At 40.9% G+C, this 11289-nt stretch overlaps 1 protein-coding gene across 1 annotated transcript; it reads left to right on the forward strand.

Annotated features, from left to right (window-relative positions):
* The first annotated feature begins 10698 nt into the window (after nucleotides 1-10698).
* LOC104431609 lies at nucleotides 10699-11289 on the forward strand. The gene has a single exon (XM_010044213.3). The coding sequence runs from the start codon at nucleotides 10699-10701 to the stop codon at nucleotides 11287-11289; it is 591 nt and encodes a 196-aa protein (XP_010042515.3).

Raw genomic sequence — 11289 nt, forward strand, 5'->3', positions numbered from 1 at the left:
TTTTTTTTTTTTTTTTTTGTGTGGATTGGATAAGATTTTGTACTACATCTTAGCTTTTTCCCAATTGTAATTTGTTATCACTATTATTGAATCCTAGGATGTGAGCCTTTAATTAGTCTGTTTCTTTCCTCACTTGGAACTTGGGAGCAAGAAAAACTGTTACTAAACATTGGGATTGTCTTGACCCATATATATATTGAAAAGCATATGGCTATCTTTCCTGTATATTTTTTTCATATATCTTTTGTATTTACATGGCTATATATATACACACACACAAGTACTACTAGGGTAACAATCACCTATTAGGCTAAATATAAGCTATATATTAACTTTCTATACATATCACTCCTACAAATCAGCTCATGCCAATACTCCCCCTCAAGTTGGTGCATAAATGTTGCTTATGCCCAACTTGTCAAATGATCTGTAGAAGGCCTTGCTCGAGACGGTCTTTGTCAATATTTCTGCTAGTTGATCTTCAAACCTCACAAACGGGAATTGAACTATCTTTGCATCTAGATTTTGCTTAATAAAATGACGATCAACATCAATATGCTTGGTATGGTCATGTTGCACGAGATTATGCGATATGTCAATAGCACACAAAAATCTTCATCTCGGATCTAGGAGAAAATCTCAATTCGGACATCAACTTTCTAAGCCACAAAAGTTCACTTAGCTGTTTTGCCATCCCTCTGAATTCTGCCTTCATACTCAACAAAGCCACCACTTTCTGTTTCTCTCTTTTCCAAGTGACTAGATTCCCCCCAACAAATAAAAATACCCTAAAGTTGATCTCCTATCATACACACTCCCTCCCCAATCTACATCCGTGTAACCTTCAATTCCAAGATGACCAATCCTTAGGAATTGTAACCCTCTCCCAGGACATGCTTTCAAATACTGAATTATTCTCACCACGGCATTCATATGGTTTTCATTGGGAGCATGCATGAATTGATTTACGATACTTAGCGCATATGCAATGTCTGGACGCGTATGAAATAAGTATATCAACTTCCCCAATAATCTTTGGTATCTCTCCTTATTTGTTGGTACTTGATCGAGATACTCTCAAAGTTTATGATTCAGCACGATTGGGGTATCCACTGGCTTACGGTCTAGCATCCCTATTTCTACCAACAAATCCAGTATGTATTTCCTTTGAGACAGGAATATTCCTCATTTTGACCTTGCTACCTCTATCCCCCATAAATACCTCGGTTCTCCTAGATTTTTCATCCCGAACTCTCCAAAAAGCCTCCTTTGGAGTAAGGTGATTTGTTCCACATCATCCCCTATAATGATCATATCGTCAACATAGATGATCAATGTAATTATCTTCCCTTCTCCTCATCAAAGAAACAAGGTGTGATCCGACTCACTTTGCTTGTTCCCACACTTCATCATTACCTCACTAAATCGACCGAATCAACCTCTTGGTGATTGCTTCAAACCATACAATGACCTCTTCAATATGCATACCACACCTGGATGTGAGGGAGACTTGTATCTTGGTGGTACATCTATATAAATCTCCTCCTCCAAGTCACCATGGAGGAAGGCATTCTTCACATCAAACTAATGAAGTGGCTAGTCTAAATTAGCTGCAAGAGACACCAAAACTCAAACAGTGTTAAGTTTTGCAGTAGGAGAAAAAGTCTCTTGGTAGTCAATTCCATACATCTATGTGTACCTCTTTGCTACCAGTCTCGCTTTGTATCTTTTGATGGATTTATCCACCCTATACTTGACAGAAAAAATACATTCGCATCACATTGTTTTATTTTCCTTAGGCAAGTCCACTAATGTTCACGTTCTATTCTTCCACAATACTTCATATCTTTTTCCATAGCCTGAACCCATTGCGGATCCTCCAAAGCTTCCTACACTCCATTCGGAATGTGAACCGATGATACAACCAATGCAAACTCCTTCAATGGTTCAAATAACCTTCCTATTGAGACATAATTTGTGATGGAATATTTTGATCTCCTTTCTTCGGCATCTAGTGAGTATCGATTTGGGGGCTTTTTCCAATTGTGCCTACCAGGTAATTTATATTCCACAGACATATTGGATCCATCAAGCAAGTCAAAGGCAATAGGGGAGATTACCTCAAGAAAATCCTCATGAACTTGGTTGGGTACTAGAAGGGAAAAAGGTTGTTCAACTTGTTTATGTGTGGGTATTTCGGCCCTGTCGGATCCTACAAGGCTTCCGTAGCTACACCTGTCGCAAATTCACCAACACAATGACCATCTGTCACCTACCCAATAGCTCCACCATCAATACCAACCGCGCTAGCACTACCCTTGTCACCCATAGTAGCTCCAACACTAGTCGGAGCCTACCTAGCTCCACCATCACCAATAGTCGGAGCTTGCCAGCCCCACCATTACCAATGTTGTGGCTGTCATCGACACTATCATCATCCCCAACAACCACGTCCCTTCCTCCAAGTATAACCCTAGCAACAATCTCCCACCAATTCTTCCTTTCTAGCCAATTCTCCCCCCGAAAGGTAGAATTGGTACTCAGGAAAAAAAATTCTCCTTTGACAAATGTGACATCCATAGTCACATAGGTTTTCTTAGTAGATGGGTTGTAGCATCGATAGCCTTCTTGATGAGTATCATACCCAAGAACATACACTATAAGGCACACGGATCAAGTTTGGTACATCAGTTCTTCGGGATGTGAACAAATGCAACACATCCGAACACACGTGGAGGAATTGTCAAGATTGATGGCAATGGAACAAATGTAGAGAGAGCCTGTAGAGACATATGGAAATCTAGCACTTTTGAGGGCATTTGGTTGAGGAAATGCACCATTGTAACATCGGCATTATCCCAAACAACGTGGAGGAACATGTCCTTCAATTAAGAGGGCTTGAGCGGTCTCGAGGATATGGCAATTCTTCCTTTCAGCCACTTCATTCTATTGTGGAGTCTATGTACATGAAGTCTCATGAATGAGACCATGCTGCTAGAAGTACTTCATAAGATATCGATTCACATACTTTCTACTATTATCACTCCAAAGAACTTGCAGTTTAGCATCAAACTGTGTTTGAACCATCTTGTGAAACACTTTAAACACATTAGCCACTTCATCCTTAGTTTTCATCAAGTAAAGCCAAGTCATATGTATGCAATCATCAACAAAGATAACAAGCCTCTGATAGTCTAAGATAACAGTAATAGGAGACGTGCCCCAAACATCAAAGTGAACTAACGAAAAAGGCACATTATTCTTATTCAAACTTATGGGAAAGGAAACACGGTGGCTTGTGACCAAAATGCAAGTCTAGCAATAGAAATCCAACTCTTTTAGATCCAAAGATAACTCAGGAAACAACTTTTTCATATAGTCAAATGAAGGATGTCCCAGTCGTCAATGCCAAAGCCAAATTTGTTTTTCTTTATTACTAGGTGAACCCGGGACCTAATGCACACTTCTAGACTTGAAATCATCTAGATAGTATAGCCCCCCCCCCCTTTAGTACCATGTCCAATGATCTCCTTCGTGAGGATATCTTGGAAAAGATAGAATTGATGATACATTAGAACAATACAATTCATATCTTCAGTAAGCTATCCAACAGAAATCAATATTGTGGTCAATGATGGGACAAGTAAGGTGTTGGGCAACGACAACTGAGGGGAATTTGCAACCACACCAGCCCCTGTCACTAGGTATGTATACCCATTCGCATTTGAGATACTACATCGTATGGGCTCTATAATACTCACAAAATCATATGGGTTAAAGGTCATATGCTCCATAGCCCCCAAATCAATAACCCATCCATCACAATTGTTGTGATTAGGGAGAACCGGTGTACAACCACAATTACCTTGGATATCACCTTAACTGAACGTAGTCGATTGGTCTTGAGTTTCAACCTTGGGCACCAAAGACAATTGAGGTTCCATCTTAGCAAGGGAAGCCTTCCTTTTCCACTATTAGTACCCTCGTCGGCTTGTTTTTGTGTCTTCAATTCCTTTCACCACTCTGGATAGTCATGGAGTTTAAAGCATGTCTCTTGACTATGCTAGGCATTCCCACAATGTGAGCATCCTCTGGATGGAGCTGTAGTTTGCAGACCATTATTCGCCTACCCTCCCCTTTGCGTAGCTCTTGATTTATTCATTTGTAGGGTTAGCACTACTGGGGATTCTCAGACACCTATCTTGCTTCCCCTGCAACCATGGCAGTAGACCCATGCGTGGAATCAGTATGAGTAAGCATCATTGACTATCTCTTGTCTTCCCTACGAACCCGAGCATATGCTTGTTCAACTGTTGGGAATGGCTACATCTGGAGAACATCCACTCTCACTTTGTCTAGACAATCGCCCAACCCATCAAGGAAGATATACATCCTTTCTTCTTGAATGGCAAGATTGTACTACTCAATATCAGCTGACATGTCATTGAGTTTGGACAATGAAGAGGCATCACTTCCATCAAAGAATGTTGTTACAACAAAGTCCTATACCATCTTCGTAGTTAGGAAGTGAATAAAATTGCCTATCACACAGGATCCATCAATTTGATTAGCCACCCCTTCACAATCTCATCATCAATCTTCCACTTTCGAAATTGAGGATCGGTAGGTGAGGACTGAGAAGATCGCCATTAATAAAACCCAACTTGTCTTTACCAAAGATGAACATCTCCACCACTTGGGACCATAATCCATAATTGGATCCATCCAATTTGACTAAGATTTGTGCAGTGGATGGCTCATAGGATTGTGTTGATGCCTTAGTCGAATTATGGGTCAAAATCTGCATCAACTTCATCGTGAGATTCTCCAGGAGAGAGGTAGTGGTTGAGTTCTCCCCTTGATCTTGATGAGGTACCACATCTTTTAGATCTATCATGGTTGCCAATCACAATTGTTTCGCAACCGAGAAGAAATTCTTGGTCGGGTCAAATCAACACGACAACAGCACAAGTCGGTGCTACGGCGGTGATCTAGTCTAGTTGGTGTAACGACAACACGATTTAAAGTTGCAACGGCAATCTAATATGGTCGGTGCGGTAGCATCACAAAAACCAATGCTACAAGTGATCTAATCCTAGTTGAAACGGTGTGAAGGAAATTAGGGTTCTCACTTTGATACCATGTTGAAAAGCATATTGCTATATGGTTTGTTTACATGGCTATATATATATATATATATATATATATATGCAAGTACTGCCGGGGTAACAATTGCCTATTAGGCTAAATATATGCTAAATATTAACTTTCTATACATATCACTCTTACAAATCAACTCACGCCAACAATATATATGCTCATAAAATTACTTACTAAATGGCTGTGAACCTATCTAATTCGACATGACAAAAAGTCCGTTCAAAAAATCGGACGGATGCAGATCGTGATAAATTGATTTTCGTTATTTTCTCCGTTCTTTGTTGGAGGAAATTTTGAGCCGTGGGCGGAACTTGGAATCAGATGAGTCGTAGTTTATAGAGCGGCTTGTCCAGATTGCCTAACTTCCGGTTGGCTTGGATCAACTCATTGGTCAGCAGTGTTCATAGTTAAATGTCCCTTAGGTCAAAATTGGGTCGAGACATTATTCGTTAGAGAGTGTGGGACCAGGAAAGCAAAGGGACGGAGAGTCCGACAAATGAGTAAAGCCAACCAAGGTTGAAAATTTCTCCAATTTTCAGATGAGAAATACTATGTAGATTTGCTCTTACAATGCACATGATTTTGTTTAAAATGATTCCTTTGCTGCATAGATGAAGATATAATATCGAAAATCTTCAATACCAATAGGGGTGTCAAAGCACACGACCCTTATGATTCAGGTCAGGTCGGTTAACATCAAAGCCGACCTAGTTCGTTCCATTAACACCCCTAGGTACCACAGCACCATCATTCACAAGCCTCGATGCAGCAATCTATCACACTACCACCGTGTCGATTCAAAACATTGCTATTGAATTATTTATCCAACTAGTTGAATCAACTCATATGCGTTAACAGCTTGCAGTTGATTGACACTATTGCGATGCTTTCAAATATTGCAACAAGGAACCTACTATCAATGACGTAGAACATAGCCCCAGACGTGTGCGTATTTCGATAAATCATGTTGGGAGCGTACTATCAAAACCTGATTGTTTCACCTGGTGAGATCATTGAGAAGAAACTCAAGTTCAGATCCATCAACGTATCCAATTAAACCCATTTTTACTCAAATTGAAGTTACCATCGCGACAGAATTGATTGATTCCACTCCACCCGAGTTGGACATTTCTATACATATGAGCGGTTTTCAAGAAGATACATCAATCAGCTGTTTTTAGGTAAAGGGCATCTGACAAATCCGAGGTGGCTGAACAAAACCCATCCATTATTTGTCGGCCTCTATCCTACTCCTCAAGCATGCAGCCACCCACTTGGGGACCGCCAATGCGGACACGGACATGGTCAGTACGTCAAACCTCACGTGTGTATCGTTTAAATGACATTAGCAGGGCTTCTCGCCTGCCGATCAGAAAAAGAAAATGAAACTGCAATTGGGTCGGGTTGTGATAAGTCAAAGAACTCCAGCTCTCCTGCTTTTTGTCTGTTTGCACCACGAGCTGGCGGAACCATTACATAAGACAGCAGTTACAGTACACACCGTCGGCCTTAAAGGAACTTCTACAAGCTTGTCGATCATTGGTTTTATGGTTAGTAAGAGAGCAAATGGTTAAAACGCTTGTGATTAGCTGTCCGCAGCATTATTGATCGCAGAACGCGTCTGTAAATTTTTATATTTGATCATGGTGTGCGCGGGTGTTAGCGTTGTGGTTGAACCCGCACAATCCGGTCATCGAAGCTTCCATTGTAAACATATCATCGCGTATTAGAGAAATCTCTCTCTCTCTCTCTCTCTCTCTCTCTCTCTCTGATCCACTACCAAACTAGCCTTCGTCTCTGGCTAATAATAAAAAAGGATTACCTTTCGTCTAGAAGTGAGACTTTCAACCGACGCGTTTGGCGACGAGAACAACATCATTTCCTAGGAAAGAGCCCTCCCTGATCATTCTCGCCCATTTGGTACCAAATCCTATATAAACACCGCCCGCTCATTTCAGTCTTCGCAACTTCTCCAATCTCCAAAGTCATTCAGACAACCAAACCCCATTGACAGCATAAAACCACGAAGAGAGGAGAGCCCCTTTGTTTCCTTCCATCCCCTCAAACGAGAGAAGAAATATTAGCAATGACGAAAACCGACCAAGAATCGCTGCACTACATGGACGAGGAGGCGAAGCGCAAGAAGAGGATGAAGTGGACGATCGGCATCATCGCCTTCGTCATCTTACAGGTAGTCCAAGCTCTCTTCTTCGTCCTGGTCATCATGAAGTTCAAGTCCCCCAAGTTCAGGGTTGGTGAGTTCGACATCCAAACCTTGAATGTCGGGATTCAGGCCTCGCCCTCGTTCAATATGAGCTTTGTCGCTCCGATCCGGGTCAAGAACACCAACTGGGGTCCTTTCAAGTATGATGCTTCTACTGTTAGCTTCACCTATGGCGGTGCCCAAGTGGGACAAGCGATCATTCCCAAGAGCAAGGCCAACTTCAAGTCCACCAAGAAGATCGATCTGGATGTGACCTTGAGCTCCACAAATTTGCCAGCACTTCGAATCTTGGGAACGAGTTGAGCTCAGGGATCATAACGTTGAACAGCCAAGGAGAGCTCAAAGGGAAAGTGACAGTCATGTTCATGTTCAAGAAGACGAAAATCTCCCAAATGAATTGCACATTGGTCATCAATACAGCAACCAAGGCAGTCCAATCCTTGACATGTAAATGAGGATGCAAGAGCATGTGATTCTCCATAAGACAACTTGTGCTTTGTCACAAAATCTTTTGTGGATTAGATAAGATTTGTAATTTCACATATTTTCTTTCATTTGGTGTCGCCGTACTTCTCTTGTAATTTCACACTCCTATTGTTGATATGAGGATACGAGCCTTCGATTTTCTATTTCTTCTTCGCTTACTGAATTCGTGGCTCGCTTTTTCTAAGAAACCAGGAAGAGGACATACTGAGCCACCATCATTAACATAATGACATCGATGCACTTAACGTGATAAGTGATTATTACTCGAGTTAAATGAAGTAAATATCGAACTAATAAATTTGTCACAAGGCCAATGAGAAAGTTGACCCAGTTGATAAGGTTTCTTCCCTCTCTTCTTGATTGCTTGCGAGTTCTTTCCTGCTTGAGATGCTAGTCCTTTTTAATTTTGCAGTTAAATTACTGGATGCGTTAATTCTTAATTACCCATTTCAATTCATCGTACCGTAAAAGTATTTTTTACATCAGTCATTAGTAATTGATTTTATAAGATTAATAAGGTTAAATGTAACTTTCTGTCTGCCTCTCATCAGGAACTCACCCACACGTGGTTAGTAATAAGAAAAAGTAAGTAGGTGCCCATCAACGCAACTTTGTCATAATAAATCGAAATTAAGTATTGAGGTAAGCATGTGCCCATCAACGCAACTTTGCCATAAAAACTCGAAAATTAAGTATTGAGGTATCGGGTAATTACATTACATAACGTTTTCACCATGTTTAAGTAATTTTTTTAATACAGAAAAAGTAAGCACGCGCCAACCCAATATTAGTGAGTCCCACACATTATTAGTACATTTTCATATAGTATAGTAAGCTTTAGTATATTGGGATTTTTATTGAGTAGAATGTAACCCGATTCAGTAGCTTTCCCTAACAGGTGGTAATTTCGAACGTCTCAGTAGCTAAAAAAAATGATTAACTTTCTCGAGAAATTACTTGTGTTAAACAGCAAAGCAAGTTACACATTGTTTTTGTAAAAACATATTTGATCCGACGACAATCTGCGCATCCGTCCACTGAAATTGGCCGGCTTGATATTCGTTGGTCTCTCAAATTCTTTTACCTTCGTTCACGTGATTATAAACTTTTATTAAAACGAAAAGCTTCTCACAACTGGCGAAGCATAGGTCTTCACGTGCACATTATGTCTCGAAGTGCCGCTAGAACGAATTGCTTACCTTCAGGTTGAGTTCGAGTCAACTCATCGGGCATCAACGTTCGAAGTTAATTGAAGGTAAGCAAAGCAAATCAAAAGTCGAAATTTCCCCAATTTTCACTTGAGAAGCGTATCTAGATTGCTCAAGTTATAGACAATCACTAGTGATTGGTTTGCTTCAAATGTAATGTAAGCTGTGCAAATGTTGCTTGAGATGTATTCTCAAGCTTTCGAAACAAAACTATCACATGATACCTCGATTCATAAATCTATAGTACCAATCATGCGGCAACTCATAATTTTGCTTGTGCACGTACATCTATCGAGTTGAATTGAGTAACTGGTTAAGAAAATAAGAGATGCTAATGAATTGCAATCGATGTGGATGTTGTTTCAATGCATTTGAAATATTGCAACGAGGAACTCCTGATCACTAACAAATTAAGTTGCCCTAGCTGTGCGCCATGGCCATTATCCCAGCTACATCATCGATGAAAGGGAGAAAAAGTTGAGCGGTACAAATTCATTCAATCATAACAAAGTGTGTTTTTGTCCAAAAATCAACACTTGCTTAGTTAAACCTCTTACCATCGAGAAGCCGTGCGCCATGGCCATTATCCCAGCTACATCATCGATGAAAGAGAGAAAAAGTTGAGCGGTACAAATTCATTCAATCATAACAAAGTGTGTTTTTGTCCAAAAATCAACACTTGCTCAGCTAATCAATTTTTCCATAAGGGAACCAGTTTAGAAATGAATTAATCAAATTACCTGGTTTTTGGGCAAAGGCTACTCGGCTATTTGACCATATCGAAAAACACTAGGCCATCCTCGAACATGTCATCCGTAGCTTGATCAGGATGTATGCTACCTTAAGGAGGTTAATTAGTGTGCCAACTTACCAGCTAAAAACTAGCCTTGGAATAGAGACCTTTGTTTTACATACTAATCTCTTTGTGCACAAGTTAAAATTTGTTCGGTGAAATGGAAGAATCCAAACCTTCGTGTTTGGGGTTAAGTCCAAGTTTAACAACTATATTAGCCAATTAAATCATGCAAATTATCATATAAATGGTCATGCGCACATGGCGAGTACTGGCAGACTTCAACTATGTATTATATATCCTGAGATCAACGAAGATCGTCTTCTAATAATCAATAGAAGCACGTAGCTAACCGTTCCATTTGGTACGGGGACGAAACCTTAGGGGTGTTCAGGTCATTTGAAAAGTCAATAAACTCAAGCTCTCTCCACCGGCTCTTGTCCGTTCGCACCTCCAAGGGTCTGCCTCAGCGTATTGGTCGAGACCGCACGATGATCGAAGCATCTAATTTTCGGCGATATATATTCCATTTAATATTAGAGAAAAGAAAATCCACGTGTAAACTCGCGTTCGTCTGGAAAGCGAGAATATTTCAACACGGGATGCTTTTGCTTTTGGCATGTGGAGTCGAACATGTTCTAGGAAGGAGCCTTTGGTCATAACAAGTCGTCTGAGGTACGCACCAGAATCTATATAAACACCCACCTCAATTCAGTCCTCACAGCTTTCCAACTCTCCATATTCGTCAGCAAAACACCGAATTGAGATCACACACCAAGGAAGAAAAAGAAAAGTTCCATCTGTCCAAGAGAGAGAAGAAATCGGCAATGTCGAAGGACAACGAATCGCTGCACTACATGGACGAGGAGGCGAAGCGCAAGAAGAGGATGAAGTGGACGATCGGCATCATCGCCTTCGTCATCCTACAGGTAGTCCAAGCTCTCTTCTTCGTCCTGGTCATCATGAAGTTCAAGTCCCCCAAGTTCAGGGTCGGTGAGTTCGACATCCAAACCTTGAATGTCGGGACTCAGGCCTCGCCCTCGTTCGATATGAGCTTTGTCGCTCCGATCCGGGTCAAGAACACCAACTGGGGTCCTTTCAAGTATGATGCTTCTACTGTTAGCTTCACCTATGGCGGTGCCCAAGTGGGACAAGCGATCATTCCCAAGAGCAAGGCCAACTTCAAGTCCACCAAAAAGATTGACGTGCATGTGACCTTGAGCTCTTTGAATTTGCCAAGCGCTTCGAATCTTGGGAACGAGTTGAGTTCAGGGATCATAACATTGAACAGCCAAGGTGAACTCAAAGGGAAAGTAACGGTCATGTTCATGTTCAAAAAAACAAAAATCTCCCAAATGAATTGCACCATAGCCATCAATACAGCAACCAAGGTGGTCCAATCCTTGACATGTAAATAA

This window comes from Eucalyptus grandis, chromosome 5 (genome assembly GCF_016545825.1).
Source record: "Eucalyptus grandis isolate ANBG69807.140 chromosome 5, ASM1654582v1, whole genome shotgun sequence".
Classification (NCBI taxonomy): Eukaryota; Viridiplantae; Streptophyta; class Magnoliopsida; order Myrtales; family Myrtaceae; genus Eucalyptus; species Eucalyptus grandis.